The sequence below is a fragment of the Xenopus laevis genome, chromosome 4L (assembly GCF_017654675.1).
Source record: "Xenopus laevis strain J_2021 chromosome 4L, Xenopus_laevis_v10.1, whole genome shotgun sequence".
Classification (NCBI taxonomy): Eukaryota; Metazoa; Chordata; class Amphibia; order Anura; family Pipidae; genus Xenopus; species Xenopus laevis.
This window is the reverse complement of record NC_054377.1, coordinates 83,224,692-83,246,269: the sequence shown is the minus strand read 5'-3', so window position 1 is coordinate 83,246,269 and position 21,578 is coordinate 83,224,692. Positions and strand designations below refer to the sequence as shown.

Sequence of the window (21,578 nt, the reverse complement as noted above, 5' to 3'; positions counted from 1 at the left end):
CACATCATGACTCTATTAAATGTTATGCTACATATAATATTCAAACTGGCTTGTGTCCCAAGGGCTCAGTAGAGTGTTAAGAAGTTCACTGAATTTGTATCCTGTCAGTGCCATGGTTAATCATTTATCTAATATATTTCCTTTCATTTTTCTTCCATTTTGGTTTGAGATCATTGCCTTCTGTTATAAGACTTGGACTGTAAAGAATGTGAAAGAAAGATAAGCATTAATAGAGTAATACTTAGGAGCACATGCTAGTACAGGTATGGGATCTATTATCTTGAATGTTCCAGAATATTATGATTTAAGACTTGCTACTAAACAATAGTTTAACACACATAGAGCAATACGTAGGAGCATATGCTAGTGCAGGTATAGGATCTATTTTCTTGAATGTTCCAGAGTATTATGATTTAAAGGAACAGAAACACCAAAAAATATATGTGTTTTAAAGTAATGAAAATATCATTTAGTGTTGCCCTGCACTGGTAAAACTGATCTGTTTGCTTCAGAAACACTACTATAGTTCATATAAACAAGCTGCTGTGGAGCAATGGCGGAAATTGAAAAACGGCTATATGGCACAGGTTAACGAATGGATAACAGATAACGCCATTAGACAGACAGAGATTATCTGCTATCTGCTGTGTAACTTGAACTTTTTCTCCTTTGAATGGCTGCCCCCATTGCTACACAGCAGCTTATTTATATAAACAATAGTAGTGTTTCTTAAGCAAACACAGCAGTTTTACCAGTGCAGGGCAACACTGCATTATATTTTCATTACTTTAAAAAACTTTTATTTTTTGACATTACTGTTCCTTTAAGACTAGCTACTAAACAATAGTTTAACACACAAAAAAATGATGGGGCTGTTAGCATTAGCAGGGATGTATTTTGTCCTAATTAATAGCAGATACAAATGGCAAATTGTTTGTTTAATAAAGGCACTGAAATATCATTGCTGTATTTTGGAGCTTTCTGGATTATAGGTGTCCAGATAATAGATCTAATATTCATATTACTCTGATTAACAAGGATAAAAAACATTTTTTTTAATGGGACATATAGAACTAAACTTGCAGCACCTTCAAGCCTTTTTATCTGTCAGTTTGTTTTAAGCACATATTCATTTCTCCCTATGCATTTTCTAATGCTGATATAAACATAAAAACATAAAATACAGATATTCAATAATACCCATCAAAACTACTACAGTTACTAAGAGTGGGGCATGAAATAAATGCCTTTTTAGTTGAACATTCATCTTTTTTTTTTTTACCACTGAAAGCAAATAACACTGTTCATACATAAGAGATCAACGGAACACTGATTCATTTTATTTATCACTTTAAAGAATATAATTGGACTAATTTGTTACTATTTGCTTACATTGTTGCATAATTAAACTAGGTTAAAAATAGACAATTGTCTATCAAGTTCAACCTTTGCATATGTTCCCCACAGTTGCTACTACAGCCAACTACCAATTTCTATTTTTTAACTGGAAATTTTGCCCTTCAATGTGAGGGCACAGTTCCACTCTCCACACTAGCAAATCTGACACACTCAGATTGCCCAAAAACACTAGGCCTCATGTACAATGTCCCATGCAGTGGGCAAAGAACAACAAAAAGGCAGCAATCTGCATTATTGGATGCATGTTATTGTCAAATGGTGCACCAATTTTGAGGGAGGATTAACATGTTACAGTTTATTAATATTTATACTGAGTTGATCAGTGATGATGAATATATAATTTATATTATAAAGAAATAATGGCAGCAAAATACATCTCACATACCCTATAAGTGGGTATGGTAAGCCTGACGCTAGGAACTCTCAAACCTTCTTCTGGGAAGCCATAGGAAATACTTGGATAACAGGCCCAAATCAGTCTATTAAAAAGTCCATGTTTCAATGCCTGCAGACATAACAGATAGAATAACAAATAAATACAGTAGAACCCCCTGATTTTATATAACTACAAGTATGACATACATGATATATATGATATAAATCTACCTCCCTTCACCCTAAATAAACTGAAAGAGCAGTGGAGTAAGTACAGTAATTGCACCATCTATATAGTAATTTTCCTCCTTTTAGCATTATATGGTAGGACAAATTCTACCAATCAAGTTTTCAAGTAGACATCAGTTTCAAGACATTCTAACATTCATCTCTACCTTAAAGGGGAGCTATCTCAAAAATGAAAATTGAATATTCGCTTCAGCATACTGAAATAAGAAACTTTCTAAATACAATCAATTATTCTGTACCGTTTCTGAAATAATAAAGTTTATCTTCACTATTCCTCTCTCAGCATCTCTCCTCATTCTCTCTTCATTCAGGAGTTGGGTGATCCAATATATCCTATGGGGGGGGGGCTCCTTTTGCCTAGAAGATGAATTAGAGTTCACTCTATTAAAATCACCAGAAATCCTTTCTCTCTACATGTAGAATTTGTTCAAAAGGCAGTTATTTTGTTAGATTCTGTTTGTACTGGAATCGGTTATTTGAGTGAGCGCTAATACATCTGCTAGGAAAGGAAACCCCACTATGAACAATGCAGAAATTATTATATAATATATTATACTATTATATACTATTATACTATTTTAATATACAAAATAAATTATATATAATTGTTCCCTTACTAAGGGCCATTGGCATGCCAGCTTGGTACATTTTACAGGTATGGGACCTGTTATCCAGACTGCTTGGGACCTGGGATTTTCTGGATAAGGGATCTTTCTGTAATTTGGATCTCCATGCTTAAATAATTTAAACAATAAATCCAATATGATTGTTTGCATCCAATAAAGATATATGTATCTTAGGATCAGTATTAAAAAATACAATTATTTGCTAATAAGTGTATGGGAGATGACCTTTCCATAATTTAGAGCTTTCTGGATAACAGCTTTCGGGTAACAGATCCCATAACTGTATCCCATACTTGTAGGTACTAGCCTCTCCCCATTGTGGAGGGTTTCTTGACCAATAACCATTAAATACTAGTAGTGAAGAAGATAAGTGAAGTGCAAGCAGTGACGGAATAATGCCAAGAAGTGTGACACAAACATTTATTTTCAAACGTTATTAAAATGAGCCTTTTCTTACACTGTGGAGGAAACAACAGGTGTTATCATATATCTGGATCTAAACCAGAACTAACATACAGCATCCATTACTTTTGCACAGTGACAAGTTCAAAACAATTTTTAGTAGAATTAATTGTGAAACTATGTGAGTAGCCAATTACTGGAAGGAAATAAATAAATACATGATTATTGTGTGAGTACTAATTGGAGAATACTGTTCTGATGCCAAATAAAATGAAGTCTTGCTTTATTTAGTATAAAACTAATCTCACCTTAAACGCACAGCTGCAAAGAACCACAGTCACTTACCAATATGATTAGAATGGGAATAGTAAAGACCGCCACGATGCATAACGCAATAATAGAAACTAAAAGGCTTGGAGTTAAAGTGCCAGTTGAAATGCCGTGCAGAATATTACTAGAATCTATTAAAATAAAAGTTTATATAAATATAATCATGGTAATAATATGATACATGTTTAACACAGAAAAAATGGTTGATTTGCATATGTTACACTATACATGTATATACTTTATTTAAAGGGGTGGTTCACCTTTAAGCATATATTACACTATACATGTATATACTTTATTTAAAGGGGTGGTTCACCTTTAAGTTAACTTTAAGTATGTTATAGAATGGCCCATTCCAAGTAACTTTTCAATTGGTCTAATAGTTTTTGAATTATTTACCTTCCTCTTGTGACTCTTTCCAGCTTTCAAATGGAGGTCAAGGACCCCCATCTAAAAAGCAAATGCTGTGAGCTACAAATGTATTGTCATTGCTACTTTTTATTACTCCTCTTTCTATTCAGCCCTCCTACTATTCATATTCCAGTCTCTTAATTCAAATCAGTGCATGGTTAATAGGGTACTTTGGACCCTAGCAACCAGATTACTGAAATTGCAAACTGGAGAGCTGCTGAATAAAAAGCTAAATAACAAAAAAAAATTCAAACCAATTGCAAGTTATCACTCTCTACATCATACTAAAAGTTAACTCAAAGGTGAACAACCCCTTTAATTGACAGCAATATAAATAGTTTGAAACACTTGCTAGACAAAAGGGTGACTTCTCTTACATGAGTTATAGGTAGGTGAAGATGTAAAGGTTGTAATAAATACAATGCTGATTCGTAATGTAGTGCTTTGTGGGCAAAAAGTGGTCGCTACAGATATATTTCTCATAGTGGAAGACCTTGGCTTAGCTCTGGTGCCTATAATGGATATAAAGTAAGATTCAAATATAACTCTTGCAGAAATAAGCAAAATGTTATTGTATGTAATGCTTATAGAAGTGTTAACAATTACTGCACTTGTTATGGTCATGGATATAGGTGTTGGTATAGCTGAAATCATTGTACTGGGTCTTAATTTACTATGAATTAATTGCCTCCAGTTAAAGTGCTTGTAGAGGTAATGCTGGTTGTAATACGTGTGTTGCTAGATCCAGTTGTAGCATCTGCTATATGCAGAAATGTGGTTGCATATATAATGCTTGATCTGTTAAAAGACCTGCATATCTACTGTTTTCAGTAGCACAAAACAAAATATAGTGCTTGCAATAGTCACAGAACTAGAAGTGCTGCTTTCGATGGACCTAAAGGTGGACCCTAACATAGTACTATTAAAGTTAAAGAGTGAGCTATGGATGTATTACCAATAGAGATAGTTGAGTTTATTTCTGATGAACTTGTCACAGATATTCTGATAGTAGGAACAGTAGAGAGAGTTCCATTCATTTTTTTTGTACTTAAAATATGAGCAATGGGCTCAGATGTACTGCTCATAGCCGACACAATGCTATTACTAGATGTAATTTTGGAAGTGGTTAAAGATGGAGCGCTGGGCCCAGATATATTGCTCCAAGTGTGATTAGAGCTTGATTGAGATGTTCTGCTTGGTTCCGAGAGAGGGCTAGTTTCAGTGGTTGCAGTAGTTAGAATTCTGAATATAGATGAAGTTGTTGGAATGTACGTAGATTTGGGCATAGTCTTGTTTTCAGTGGTCATAGATCTGAATTTAGATGAAGTCATTGAAGTTATAGAGGTAGATGTAAACCTATTGTTGGTAGTTAGAGTAGCACCAAATCCAGATATAGTGCTTGTTACAGATGGAGCTATGATTTCATTTCTTGAAACATTTTGACTAGAACTAGATCCAAACGCTGTGTGTGTTGTAGATGGAAAGCTGGTCATAGTGGTTTTAGCAGCTGTGAATTTGATTTTATCTGTACTCTGTACAGTGGTCATAGAGTAAAATTGAGATGTTTCATGTTCAGTGGTCACAGAACTGGATCCAGATGTAGCACTAGGAGTTGGAGAGCTAGTCCCAGATACACCTTTTGTATCTATAGCAGAGCTAGTAGTAACAATGGACTCAAATGCACTCTTTATAGTTAGCAGAAAACTTCCAGGAAATTTATTTTTTGAAGTGGTCACTAAGCTAATATCAGATTTTGTGCTTGGTTGGGTTATATGGCTGAGTTTGGGCATGTTTTGTCCTGTGAAAATTGAAATATTTTCAAATGTAGCACGTGTTGCCGATGGAGATGCACTTCTAATGCTAGTAACAGTCTTAGAGTTGGCGTCAGGTGATTTACTGAATTTGATTATGCTCTCTTTTGTAAGCTGAGAGTAGGCACTAGATGTAGTTCTTGCACTATTTGCAGAGATGGTTTCAGATATAGCATTTTTTGTTAGATTGCTAGAGACAGTGGTCTTAGCGTTTAATTCAGTTGTAATCTTTGTGGCAAGATAGCCATATGAAGGTATATTTCTAGAGATGAAAGTAGAACTAGATCCAGTCATTGGTACAGATGCAAAATCAGTGTTAGTATTTTTAGACTTGATTTCAGTCATCTTAGAGTTAGGCCCAGATGTAGTACCTGCAGCTGTTACAGAGCTGGATCTAGAGGTTGTAATTAATTTTATAGCAGCAGAAATATTACTTATATGTGGAATGTAACTAGATCCAAGTACAGTTGGAAAGCTGATGTTAGTGAGTTCAGCAGTTGACAAATTAAAGGTATTCTGTGAAAGGAACTCTGTGTATTTTGTAGTTTTTGCAGTGGTATCCAAGCCGTATCTAGATGTGGCCTTTGTTGTGGTTGGAGAACTGGAGTCAGAAGTATTGTTTTTTGTAAAAACAGGGTTTGATCCATATATATCGCTTGTTCCAGATCGAGTTCTGGTTTCACTTGTTGCTGTATTTGAATAGTCTTGTCCAGATACAGACAACACAGAGCTCAACCCAGATGTCACAGGGCTGGATGTTAAGATATTACTGGTAGTGAGAATATAACTAGATCCATATGTGGTGCTCGGTACAAATAGAGAGCTGGTTCCAGTGCTTTGTGCTGTTGGAGAAATGGGTTCTGAAACATTGATCTTAATTGGTGCAAAGAGTTGTGATGTTGTAGATGATATGCTATTAGATTCAGAAACAGAATGTGCACGAAAAACAGGACTGTTCTTAGAGGTTGTAGTGTAATATATATCTGAAGAACTTGCAATTGGCATAGAGCTGGATATAAGGTTTGTAGTTGTTGGTTCAGTGTTTTTTCCCCAAGTCTTTATAGCAGAAGCAGATCTGTCTGGCATGATGTTTGTAGAGACCCCAGCACTATTTTCAGATAGTTTGCTTGCAGCTGATGTAAATCTAGATGCTGGTATTGATGCAGTTAAACTTGTCCTTGGTGCACTGTTAATAATTTCTGGATATATTAAAGTACCTATAAAAATAAAAGCAGAGACTGAGAATCTATTAGAATTGCAGGTACCTGTGGCCTTAAGTCAGCTCAGCATAACATATAAGGGCTGATTTACAATGCCCACCCCAGTTTAGTAAGTGCAAAAAAATGCCACAATCAGCCATTTCTTGTCCACTGAGTGGGACACAATGACACTTGAATTCTGGGAAAAAAGCTACACTGTGGGGAAAAATGTGGTATGGTTGCAATTTACACAATACGGTCATAATGGAATCTTTTTTTCCTCTACGTCTCCTTTTCAGGCCATTTTCTGTACTACAATGTGTGTCTTTTCTTAATAAATCAAGTATTATTTTTGTTGTTATCCCAAACCTCACATGTTTCCAATAAAATCCCTGATAGTGTTAAAATTGTATATATGCGCTTTGCACACGTGTAAAATGTCACACAATAAAGCAAAGCACTAAATATTTAATTTTTCAATATTTTTCTGATACACGCTAGTTATCTACTAGCTACAAAGTAAATGGACTTTATGAGTAATTTTAAAGTGTGCAAAGTAAAACATATACTGTCACATTATAAGTAATTTTATTGGGAACGTGTGGTACATGAGAAACAGACAAAAAAAGCTCATATATGACCACAGTGCAGCGTGCAAAATGCAGTTTAAGATGCAAATTGCATGTTTTTTTCCACATTGCAGTGTTTTTTTTGCAAAACAGTTGCCTTAAGATTTATGGAACCATTCTGACTGGTTCACACTGTTACACCTCTGTAAAGTTTTAGTTAATACTTATATACTTTATGAAGACTACATAGCTTGGCCTGGCTTAAGTTGATATATCTGCTTAATTATTTGATTCATTTACCTGTAACTGCTTACCATTTAATTTAATGCTGGAAATAAACATATTGAACAATGCAAGCATCGCATTATTAGCTTTTAAAGCATCAGAAAAGGCTGTAGCAAGTTCTTCAGGTAAAGGTACTGAAAATTTGATAGCAAACTCCAATAACAATGATTCATTCCTAGGAGCAAAGGAACATTGTTACATTGGTAGAGAAATCACAAGGTATAAATGTGAAGCAGAGTCAGTGATAAGCTTGAGGCTACAAATTGTGTGGTATCCCCAAGTTAATTTGCACTTCTGCTTCACTCCAAATGTAGCAGGGACTATTTTTTAAATGTAACGCTATAAGAATGTTTGTCATGTGCTTCAGAATCTTGTTTGTGCACCAGAATGGGGGACCCGATGTACATCCCCATGCCCTGGCTACAGAATTAAACAGTGAAGAAAACAGGGGAATGTGTGGAGAGCAGTTACATCTAGGAAGTGCTGAATGGAAAGTGAAAGTAATTGTCTGCCCCGCCTCTATGCCTTAGGCATAGAGGAGGGGCAGACAATATTTGATTGTCAGCTGAGATTTTTAAATGAGCTTACAGCAGCTATGAATGCTTTAATAAAAAATATAAATTGGATTTCATGTTTAATTTGAAAAGGACTTTTATTATACAGCTTTTTGTGTCTGGGTAACAGGTCCACTTTATGATAGACAGACCAGAATGTGTAATATCACACTGACAGAGACTAGGATATGGATATTTTGCCCGTATGTGCATGTGACAAAATGTCATACTATTGCTGCCATGGGGTTCCCTTGAGGTTATCAGCTTGCTATAATCTATTTTTTCATTATAAATAATTTCCTTATCCATAAGTCTTTACGGATACACTACTTTCCTACCGTTAAGTGGAATCCCTACCTTGAGGTAAAAGGCAGGATAACAACCGGATAAGAAAGCACTATGTATTGTCAAAATCTGTCCTATCAAGGATTCTTAGCAATGTAAGCTTGTTAACAAATTCAGTATGGCATATACAATTCTAGTTCAGACATGGGCAGCCTTTGGTACCACTACAGATGTTTACACTATAGAATATAGAAATGACATGTAGTATTAAAGGTTCATTGTGCATCTTCAGCTGTGTGTGTACTTTCAGGCATCACCTGACCTTACAAAAGCAATGTTTCATTAAAGACTTTATTCACAGTTGCAACTTTTGGCACATTTAGTCTTCCGACATTACCACACTTACTGAAAACCAGCCACCAATATACGGTTTATTTTGAAATTGTTTTCTAGAATTTGGGCAACCTATGAGAAAAAAACATTTTTTAAGGTTTGTTATTCTACCAAAAATTGCAGGCATAATAAATACTTCTATGCGAAAAAGTTAAATAAGATTTTTTTCTAAACTGACATACCCTTATCATAAATTTGAATCTCTGGCCTTATGTGTAAAGGTGGCCATAGATGCACTGATAATATTGTACAAAATTAATTTTCTTACTATATCCGGTGCGTGAATGGTGGGAGACATGCCGACCAATATCAGCAGAAGACTTGGAAGTTGGTCAGCTCGTCGATCTGGCTGGCCCGGAGATTTTGATTGGGCACCTTTGAAGGCACCCGAATATCGGCCACTGTTAGTGCTGAATCGTCAAATACAGGAAGAATTCTATTGTTTCTACCGTATATCTGACGATTCAGCTCTAAAACGTCTGCATTGAAAATGAACAATAATTGTTATATCTGTGGCCACCTTTAGTTCAGGATGGGAGGAGATTGACCCATTCACGTGAGTACTGTCATTAATTTTTGCATAGGTTACGTGGCATGGAGTATAATACAGTGTGCTGACACTGGGATCTGTTGAATTGTTCAAAAATTCAACGCATAGAAATTTGGGTAGATAAATCTTCACTGAGCTCCGTATGTGTCAGAAATATGGGCATCATTCTTTGTAAGACTCTGTTCCCTGAAATATGAGCAACTCTAAGGGCCACTCTCAATCTAGGAAACTGACTATTGGCAGCTGAGTGGTATCTGCCCCACACCAGAGCACTATCTTATGTACTTGCTATCTTCTGCTGTGATGCTTAGTTTTTAGCAGTTATTTGTATTTTTAAGTGACAGCTGATTAATTGTTGTTACAGATATGAGTTTGATGACAGTAATCCCACAGTGCAATACCTGGTTATTTTTTTAATGAAGGTATGATAATGAAATCTGTATAATGGCAAATGACAGCATACAATATTGTTTTTCTAGCATTCAAAACCCTTTATGACTCTGCTCCTCAGTACATTTCTCACTTGTTTTCCTGTACGTTCCTGGCAGTCTCCTATGCTCTTCTCGGAGCCACCATCTCTTACACCATTCATACCAGCTGCCATCTATCTTACTGCTCTGTACCCCAGGAATTCCATCCCTTAGCTTCTCTGTAGGGAATACTGTCTTAACCCCTTCAAAAAGAGACTTAAATCCCTCCTTTTGAAACACTAGAACATTACCTGCCCGGTCTTGGAATTAAAGTTCCTTCTATTTTGTGCCTGTATATTATCTATCCATTTACAATGTAAGCTCTACAGGGCACAGACTTCCTTCTTACTGTTTCTCCTACCACATGGCACTGTATATTAAAACGTATAATCTCTTTATATTTATTATTTTATTCTTCCCTGTACATGCTTTTCTGTATTATAAAATTGTACATATACATGCATGATATGATTGTTAGTAGCCCATAACATCAATATGATGTATACATCAACGTGTAATCACTGTCTATAACTAAACTCTTAACATAAATATGGCTAGAAATTACATTTATTTATTGAACTTATTGAACCAGCCTAAAGGTTTGGCATGTTTATAGTAATAACGATCAGGGCCTTCATAGTTGTCACAGGAGTATCCTATTTTAGATTTTGTTAGGAGTGTCTATGATACGCATATGCTCAGTGTGCTTTGAGCAGTTGTTGAGAAGCTAAGCGTATGTGATGTCACAAATCAAGCAGGAAAAAAAGCTTTGCCGTTGATATAAATGCTACAGGGCTGATTATTATATTCTGATGCTAATTGTGTGAGCTGCTATGTACCAATAATTGTTTACTAATTATTTACTTTTTACTAAGTCTGAGCCTTATTGTGACATATATATATATATAATATATATTACATTTCTTGTGCTTTTGTCTCTAAGCTCAGTAACTGACCCCAGCACAGAACATGTGCAGTGAGAAAAGAAGTTGGGGAACTTCTGACTGCACGCTTGGAGGCAGAGATCTTCTCTGCTAAAGGGCTGCTTGGGCTGTTATAGAAGCCCAAAATGTAATGTAGTACGTTTCTGGCCTACTTCTTTAGTAATTCCTCTAATTATTCTTTGGGCTGCGCGGGTCCCTGCAGCAATTATGCAAATGATCCCTTTGGTCTGGATATTTGTTTTATCTCAGTTTGGAGCAAACTGGTTAGGAAAGCCCTGGAGCTATAAGTGCAGGGGCTGCATGACAAGGGATCTGAATGACCAGCAGCCAAATCATACTGGTCTAGGTTAGAGATGGGCAGAATCAAATGTAGCTGTGTTTAGGTGAGAAGGAATGAATTAAAGCAGGAGATGTCTGGGCCAAGCGGTGGAGTCAGAAAGGGATGTGATGTCAGGGGAAGAAGCTGTTCACTTCCTTATCGTTACAGGTAGAAACATCCCACCCACCCTCCCCCCTTTTGCATATTTTGCGAAATGTCAGGAGTTTTCTTCTTTATGTTTTCATATTATCTATTAATAACGGAATATGGATGGATCGTTTTACAAGCCTGTGAGATGCTTTTTTATAGTATGTCAGGAATGTATAAATATAGGGTAACATATCTAAATAAGTAGATACTCACCAGTTCCAGAGGTTTAAGCAATGAGCTGGTAGTTGAGAGAATCTTACCCTTAGATGAAGTTAATGCAGTGTTCTTTTGTGACAGGGTGCTAACATTTGCTAATACTCTGGTTGCAAATAAAGATATTCTTGTTGTTGTAGAGCTGACATTTGCTGATAGTGTGGTTTTAGGAATAATTCCAGAAGCAGTTAATTTATGCGTGGTGTTTTTTGCTGTTGCGATGGTGGTTAGAGGTGGGAGATCAGCATCTGATATGTTCATGTTATTTAGAGGACTTGTAGCTGGTGTAGTACTGTTTTTTCCTGAATGGCTGCTTTCAGACGTAGTCATTTGTGAATTGGTTATAGGCAGGACACTAGTTAGTTGACTGACCATTTTAGATGAGGTTTTTGGCATGTTCGTTGTAGGTGGAACACTTTTGAGTGGTAAACTGACAAATTCAGATATAGGGCTGATGCTTATTGTAGATTCAGATGTAAGGCTAGCTGTAGATGAAATGTTGCTTTTAGATGTTGATCCGGTAGATGAAGAGTTAATATCTTGAGTTGGGACAGTATCAGAAGAGTTGCATGTAGCTGATGTATTGCTTGTATTGGATGGATAGTTAGGACTTATCATTGTGCTACTTTGATCTGTTTGATTTTTAATGGTTGTAGGGCTGGTCTTTAATGGGCTGGTAGTTGGAAAAATATGTATTGATGTGAAATTTTGAGATGAAGACTTGGTTATGAGTTCAGTTCTGTATTCATCTGTGATATTTATAGTGACTTCAATGCTGGTTTGAGATTGGATGCTAATATTTTTTCTTTCAAATGCAGAACTATTAAAAGGTATAGTGACCATTTCAGTGGTGTCCTTGATTTTTGGTGAAGTGTTGGAATCAGATGAGGGACTAGTATGTTGCAGGCTGCTCATTGTTGGACTCTTATCAATAAAAGTGAATGTTTTAGAAGAAGCACTGATGCTAGTTGGTTCAGTCAATTTGCTGCTAGTTGATGCAGATATATCCTCTAATATGAATATTGTGGCATTGATTTTAGATGGACTGTTAGTATTTCGTAACATGTTGGTTTCAGATACAGAACTACTAGATGGTATGTTTTCATTCTCTGATACAGAGTCATAACTTAACGTTGCTTGAAATGTTGGACTGGTAGAAGGTGAACTGTCACCAGACTTTGCAGAAGTCAGTGAAATTGTGGTTTGAGAAAAAAAATGTGGAGGTGATACAGAGGCAGTTTCATATAATGTGCCGGTAGTTGATTGTAGTTGATGGTGTTTAAAGTTGGTAGTGGAGCTGGTACTTTGCAAGTTGTAGCTGGAGCTTAGAGCATCTTGAGATTCAGAAATAAGGGGTGCACTTGTATAAATTCCAGGTCTGGATATTGTAGGCTTTTCATAGGAGGCATTGGTAAAACTAGTGCTAGTTAATGCTGTAAATATTTTCTTTCCTAAAAATATAAACCAGCAATTAAATACATTATATTTATAGAAGCTAATTTAACTTGAAAAACTGCAGAAATATAAGTTTTATTTAAAAAAAATGCAAATTCCTTAGAAATCTATTACATTCAGACTGACCTGTGATGAAACATTAAAAGGCACATTTATCAAAGGTCAAATTTTGAATTCATGTTTTTAAAAACTCCCATGAACTCCCATAAACTTGAAATTTATTAAAAGAATCGCATTTGTAAAACTTGAATCGAATTCGAATCAGATTCGATTTGAGTTTTAAAAACTCGATTTGAGTATTTTCTCAGAAAAAAACTCGAATGTAAGGAAGATTGCAAACAACTCCAAATTGATCCCAGGAGGTCTCCCATTGACATAAACAGTAATTCGGCAGGTTTTAGGTGGCGAATAGTCGAATTAGAGTTCATAAAGGGCCATAATATGATAAATCTCGAAAAATTGAATTTGAATGTTAAAAAAACTCAAATCTAATTTTAACAATTCCCTAGTCAAATTTGACGGTTTTGATCATAAAAAAACATTAGAATTTGAAATTCGAATTTTCAATTCGACCCTTGATAAATCTGCCCCTTACAGTTCAGAGAAACACACATGAATGAGTAAATAAATGACAAATAAGGACTTTGCAGATCTCTAATAGTTATAACACAGATAAAGCAGTATACTGTATGAACCAACAATTGTATAAAAAGATCATTTGTAACTTACCATTAAATGTAATACTAGAAACATCCAACTTTAGGTTTCCTATTGTACCATTTTTGAAAGTATCAATTAGAACTTGAATAAAGTCTTTCCTCAATTGGGTATTTGTATGGATGGTAAACATTATGAGCATTTCCACAATCACTGATCCTTGTCTGAAACAGAATGTGACAGGACATAATTAATGCAGAAATGTATACATAATTGGAAATAGATGTAGTGATGTAGTTAATTTCTAGATCCCGTATATGTCTTTCTGCATATTAGGTTTGCAGTTTCCCCAAAGTAAGGTGGACCATATCTGTACACAGTTACTATGCCATGCTGATGTGCCTTCAAAGCACTTTGAAATGACCTGTGTGTTCAGAGGCTTCCAAAACAATTTCCTCCATATTTTCTACTGTGAGATTATCGCTAACTACAAGGATTCGCAGTGATTCTTATTCTGTATTGTAAAAGGCAAGGAAACTGGCGATTTATTACTAGTCTGTATGAGGGGGTAGGCACTTACAGGAAACAAGTAACACATATGCAAGTGTTCTAAGTATACAACCATACTGCTTGCCTGTACCATAGGCAAATGATTAGTGATGAACCAATTGTTTCACTAGGTTTGGATTTGAGGTGAAATTCTGCAGTTCACCATGACAATTCTCGCCCCCAAAATATTTTGAGCCAAAAAAAAAAAAGTTGCCACAAAACAAAAGGCCATAGACTTCAATGTAGTGCTTAGAATGCAAACACATGTACAATACTGTGGTATACAGTACATTCAGCCACAAGTGAGCCTGTTTGTACTGCTCTCATTGCCAGTATGGTTTTTATTATCTTGAGAGCAGGTTCTGTCAGCAGGCATTGCCGGTAGGGAAAGTACTTCTGGGGTTATACATACACTTCAGGTAATACAAGGTTATATAATATGAGTTAAAATGTGGAATAATACCAAATATTTAGAAAATATTTAGAAATAGTTTCTCTTACTCTAGTATGGAAATATGGATTCATTACAAATATGACACCATTATTTGACATAAAAACATACTAGGTACACAGGCAAAAGGGTATGTGCTTTTTAGAACTTTTTTATTGCTGACAATGCCCCTTTCAAGGTGAATAATAATCTAATAGTGACAGCCTTAATAAACATGAGTACTGCAATTATTTAACATATATTGAAAGCAGATGCTCCACATGGTTCCTTCCACACAGTTAATATCCTATCATGCTTAGGGACAAAAATACTGCATTTTTGCTACCATGTCTAGAGGATGAGAACTCCGTGATTCTGATGTAAAGCTACATTGCATATTCCTCTGCTGTGCAATCCACACCTTGTAATGGAATATAATTCTACCATTTGCTTCTTCAGATCTGAACATGTCCTCCCCACATGGTTTTGCATCACTGATAAAAGAAACTTCTTTTGGCTGCAAGAGGCTGTTAGCAGTGAGCCCAGAACAAGCCAAAATATATAACTGTTAAAGGGCGCACAATTTCCTGTTATGATAAAATAAAAAGCAGGGCTTGTCCATAATTATCACTGTTTGTATATTTTATCCATGGGCTCAAGATCTGGAAAACATGTCAAATTATTGTAATTGGATCAAATTGAATGTTTCTTCTTTTCAGTGATCTTGCAATTATTGCTTTAGCAGCTATCATGGAAAGGACTTTGCTTCTCTTACAACTTGTACTTACCTGAACTTAATTACTTCCACTATAGTTCCACTGTAGAGTGTTCGAAATTTCTCTTCAACCTGTCCGTAAAGAGAATAGGACTTAATAGGTTGGATATAAACCATTGTATTGATTACTTTATAAAAGCAGTGCTTTTCTATATTAGTGAATTCTCTACCTAAGTATGTCTTCACATGCAGGTGATAAGATGTCACTGCCCTTGCAGTATTCCATGATAATCGTGTTGCTGGCACTATGAGATAATGAAATCTATAAGAAACCAGGGATGCACCGAATTCGAGATTTGGCCAGGATTCTGCCTTTTTCAGCAGGATTCGGATGAATCCTTGTGCCTGCCCAAACCGAATCCTAATTTGCATTTGTAAATTAGGGGCGGGTAGGGAAACCACGTGACTTTTAATCACAAAAGAAGAATTTTTTAGACTTCTTCCTTTCCTGTCCCTAATTTGCATATGCAAATTTGGATTCAGATTTGATTTGGTATTCGGCCAAATCTTTCACCAAGGATTCAGGGACTTGGCCGAATCCCAAATAGTGGATTTGGTGCATTCCTATAAGATACATTGGAAGGTGGGGCCTGTCCACTGGTTAAACGGCTGTGATATACTGCACTTTAGTACAAGTCAAGAAATCTTTGTATGTGCACAAAGGAGTGCAAAATGGTTTCACTTGAGTTTGTAATCCAAGTTAACAATATTCCGATTTTTTTTGTTTTTGGCTGAATAGGAAAACCTCTGAAAGAAGTGGTAAAATATTTTACTATTTTTTTTTTTGTAATATTTTACTATTTTACAGTATAACATACTACCATAAACCCTCTAGTATAGTTAACTTTTTTTGCAGGAAATCTTGCACTTACCAGATTTTTAATGTACATTTTCAGATCCTGATATTCATTAGAAGAAGGATCACCCAAACTCTCTGAATAATTCAAGTTAAGAATTTTAAAATCCAAATAATTTGAATTCTCAAAACTAATACTACTGAACTGCTGCACATAACTTGATTGAAAAGCAGCACTTATTGCGGCAAATGATCTATTTGGCAGATATTTGGATTCAGATCTGGGAATAACAGGACAAGAAGCACTTGATTCAGATGGTAACATTTTTAAAGACATATCATGAGATTCTAGGTGGTATTTTATTGGGCTAAAACTGGATTCTACATGGAATCTGGTTTTTGATCCAAAATTGAATTTTGTTTGATAATGGTTGGCTAGTACAGAAGAATATTTAGATGAAAAGTTGAGTCTAAGCAAAAAATTTGATTGAAACTGGCTTGTGGGTGTGTGGGTAGAATTGGGTTTATATGGGTTGGTGAATGAAGAACTGGGTGCAAATAAAGAGCTTTCCTCAAACTGAGAATTAGATTTGCATGTATGTCTGGTTGCAGATAAAGAGTTCTTTGTTAGTTCCACAGTGAATTTAGATGATAATCCATTGGTGAAAACAAAACTTTGATCAGAAGAAGTTTGCGCATCAAGGTCATACCCAGAACCTGACAAGGCATTGCTTTTTAAACTGTATTTATCTTTGGTTATAGCTGTTGGTTCAGTGCTGAGCTCAGTAAGTGAGCTGCTTGTAGTTGGAGAACTTGATTGATATGTAAAATGTTGTATCTGAGTTGATTCTAGGAATTCTGTAGCCAAAGCAGTTCCAATACTAGATTCCACTGTGACATGAGATAAATCAGCAGTTCTTTCACTGCCACCACTATTAACCGAATATATTAAGTTGGAAGTGATTACTGCAGTTGTATACTGTAACTGTGCAATAGTTGCTAAATCAATTGTTATCACAATCGGAGTTGTGCTTCCATTTCTTGATGCCCCATGTGTAAATAGATTTGTTACTGGTGTATCTAAAGAAAAAAGTATATAAAAATGAAAAGTTATAAATGTTCAGTCCCTACACATAAGCGTATCTAAAGCTAAGATCTTAAGCAATCATCACTACATGCAGGAAACAGTGTTTAGAGTATTGAAATGAGTTGCCAGTCCTTTTTCCAAAAAAATGTAAAACACAAGCTGCTGCTATTATTAGATAATAGATTAGAGAGATTAGATAATAGATGTGACAATTCAGTTGGTTAGAAACCAGCTTTTTGCCAAACATTCCACATGCACTCGGATACAAAGGCACAATTCCAGAATATAAACCAGAATATAAGTTTTAGGAAACCTGTGTGAATTAGAGACTGATTATGGGTGGCAATTTAGACATTCTGAAGAATTAAATATAGTGAATAGGGCATTTTACTGCATTGACCAATAGTTACACTTTACAGCATTTTATCTCCAACATGCTCTATGAACGCAGGAAAAAATGTTCATCTGTCTTTCCTATGGGATTGTACTTGTCGTACAGGAAAATGCATTTTATGAGACACACCACTGCTTCCTGCCTCTTTTTTAGGAATGGCTGTCTGATCATCAAGTGTAAATCATAAATTTACATTCTAGGATTATTGTTTTTTGGCCAAGTGCTGCTGAATTAACATGCTCATGAACGTATTAACATTTTGCATGGTTAAAGATTCCCATCAATGCTTTCCCAGGTTGAGAATGCCATTTAGTTTCTCTATAACAGCCACCTGCAAATTAAAGAAGCATGTTTATGGACTGCAAGAAGAAATGTGAAATTACTTGTGCTACCAGTCATTGAGTTATGTAAGAAACTGGATAGAAAATGAGGAGTGGTTTTCTCACTGATATCGCAAATTAGAGTACCCCCAGTACTGCAATGTTACTATTATAACTGCCCAAAAAATGTTTTTTCTTACCTGTCAAAAACAGAAGCCACACAAATAAGTGTGAATTCCAGTCCATATTCAGAATAGAAGCTCTGCTTTTATTGCTAGGAGCCAACAGAATCTACACAAAGCCAATGGGAAAAAAGGATTTACAGGATAATTTTCTACATTTCTTCCAACTTACGATACATTACTCCTTTCTTATTATATAACACAATGCATTGATTCCAGCTTATAACAGTATCACACAAAAGAACATTTTACATTTACTGATAAAACCGTTACTATGGAGCCATTAATGAACAAAAACAAGACTTATTAGAAATAAGTCTAGAAACTATTTAAAATTAGATCTATTGCCACATATGATAACATTTAATTATCAGTATGATTTATTTACGCAATAAAGGCCAGGACGATATTGAGTATATTCCATGTAAAATGTTGATAACAAGGATTATACCATTATAATACACAAAAGCCATGAATATCCTGTAAATTATATCCTTATAAACGGTGAGTTCTGATGTCATCAGTTATAAACTGTGAGTAGTGATGTCATTTCTGTCACATGACTCACTGAAACTTGTGTATTATAATAAATAAAGTACCCCCAGTTGTAAGATATGAGGATATTAGAAGTTACCTCGGAGTTCCATGACCTGTATAAAAACACTCGGCCTTCGGCCTCGTGTTTTTATATGGTCATGAAACTCCTCGGTAACTTATAATATCCTTATATTTTACAAGAGGGGGTACTTTATTCACTATATATACATACATACTGATTATTGTATTACAGCTATAATATTGTTTGTCCACTTACCTGCCAGGGATGATAAAATCAACAGTGCTAACACTAAAGGTGTATTTACTTACCCAGCACTGTGTGGAAAATGCACAAATTGATTATTTCTTTCCCCCTTGAATTTCAGCATCATCCCAGCTATTCACTGAGTTATGCCCAATGCATCAAAACACATGAAATGTACTTTGTACCATGAATTTGGTGCAGGTTGCAATTAACATTTTCATTTGTTTGTCAGTCTGTAGTACCTATTAATACAACCCAATGAAGGTTCCCCACCCAGCTTGAATGGGCACATGTATGCACAATTCATCAGAAGTATGATGCCAGGGGATACTTTAACCCATTATAGTTTTTTAAACCTTTCCTTGCTCATTTAAGTAGAGATTTGTTCTTGCATAGCTATAAAGCAAAACACACACACACACACACACACACACACACACATATATATATATATATATATATATATATATATATATATATATATATTGTCATTTGGTGCTAGTAGTCCCAAAAACCAAGCATTCTCACATTTCATAATGAGTAAGGTACCTGAAAGAAATAGAACTGTTGGAGATACCTTGCTCCTGTGTCACCAAAAAAGAGATGGGGTTATACTGTGGCTTCTTGCTTTGTAGCATGTCTTTTATGGGCAAGAAATTAAATGTTCTGTAGACTTGCCAGTGAAATTTGTTTAACAAAACTTTACCTATTTGAGTCATTGTTTTCCTCTATCTTTATGCAAATTAAGAAAAGCTGGTGTATTTCCTGGAAAAAAATAATGTTTACTCTCCGTATTGGGGTCATCACCAGGATTTCTCTTCTTTTCAGCTTTCATATATATATGTGTGTGTGCCTTGTTCGGTAATGCTACAATTTTATTCTTATTGTTACTTTTTATTACTTATTCTTTTCAGAGAGTCTAGCCTTTCATTGAGACCACTGCTAGGCTGAGAGTATAAATAGGACAACTAATGAAAACCAATTGCAGATGATCTCAATAAATCACTGTCTACATCATAACAAAAATTTATGTAAAGGTAAATGACTCTATTAATACAAAAGAAAGCTTAGTTTACCAGGGAGGCTTGATTTTTTTCCCCCAGAAAGCTGTCATTCCTACCTCTGAGAGGGAAATTATAACACAAATAAAATATTTTTCATAAGAGAAAATGCAAGCGAAGGGCACAATACAAGCATTAATCAAAATGGAAGCCAAGTGTTTATGTTGTTTACCTAATACAAAGCATTTTCCAAAGTACAAATGTGCCATAACCACTTAGTTGCCAAAAAGATTAATAATGCAGTTCACCAAACACAATGGTTAAGGAAAAATTTGACTTGTGAGATTATAGCATAAATTTACTGTTAGCCCCAGTTATAGCCCTAGAAGGGGTTAAAGTAGCAGTGGATAACATTTTTTTCTTTTTTGGGAAGCTAAAAGTAACCTTGAAGCTTTTCTGCTTATGAGAACTTCATACATAAACATACAGCTGTAATGTTCCTGTCTAATCTGTATTCTTCTGTTTTTAAAACTCTGTAAATATTTTTCTTTTGCCCTCTCACCAGAAAGGTGTATTAAACGCCCCATTTCAGGGTATTTTCTTTAAAATGTCACTTTGTTGAATGTTTTCTTCACATTTTTACCCATTTGCCTGTTTGTTGATGTGCTGTATTGATCCAAGTTCGATTGCTTTTTCATTCTGTTTACCCAGAAATTAGCATTTCCCTGGGATTTTTCAAGCTCAACTGTCTAAAAGATTTGGCTTGCATCAAATAGATAACTGATAATATTCCTTAGAGAAAAGGAGGTCTACAGATGAAACATCCAGAATTTTTGATCAGGACTCATTCAGAATTCAGTTGCTTTATACATACTGCACTGGCAGACACTTCACTGTACTGTAGGGTGATCTGATCTTTGATCAGAAGCCCATATGTCCTGATTAACCAGCCTGCTGTGTGAGGATGTACATTCATGTGACTGCAGAAAACAGTGAGTCCTTGTTCTATGAATGGGTGATATCATATGTACAGGTAAAGTCATATTGAGACAATCTATTCCTGCATAAATGATTGAGTAAAAGAGGAAGGTAGTTGTTCAGAATAGCATTTATTTGTATTTATTACCATTGACCTTGGAGGAAAAAGGGAAATAAACATTGTCAGCTGCATGCATCAGACATATTAACATTTGGCAGAACCCTTCACTGTGAGATAATGCATAGTTAAAGAGGTCATCTTTCATGATGGGTGAGAAAAGGCTCCTTCCATTTTAAATAAAAAAAACACAACTTACTACAAGAATGTAATGTTAATGTTTTGTACTCCTATTTATTGCCAGTGGGGTGGGGGTAGGGTTGAAGGTTTCAAGGGCCTCAGCAAAAAAATGATTTATCACACCACATTACAACCTTAAAGGAGAAGGAAAGCTACGGAGGCATTTTAATGGCAATAGATTAGCTGCAATAGTGCAAGCTAGAAATCTATATTTATTCTGTAAAATGCTTTGCCATACCTGAGTAAAAAGCTCTAGAAGCTCTCTGTTTGTTTAGGATAACAGCTGCAGCTCTTGCCCAG

The 21,578-nt window shown here is 35.5% G+C and overlaps 1 protein-coding gene across 1 annotated transcript; it reads right to left on the bottom strand.

Annotated features, from left to right (window-relative positions):
- Nucleotides 1-5,108: 5,108 nt before the first annotated feature.
- Nucleotides 5,109-18,263, bottom strand: LOC108713531 (chitinase-like protein PB1E7.04c). Its single transcript, XM_041591048.1, has 9 exons — nt 18,218-18,263; nt 16,293-17,296; nt 15,434-15,492; nt 13,739-13,890; nt 11,555-13,005; nt 8,922-8,980; nt 7,706-7,851; nt 5,219-6,840; nt 5,109-5,123 (listed from the first exon to the last, which is right to left on the bottom strand). The coding sequence occupies exons 1-9, from the start codon at nt 18,261-18,263 to the stop codon at nt 5,109-5,111; spliced, it is 4,554 nt and encodes a 1,517-aa protein (XP_041446982.1).
- Between the last annotated feature and the right edge of the window lie 3,315 nt (nt 18,264-21,578).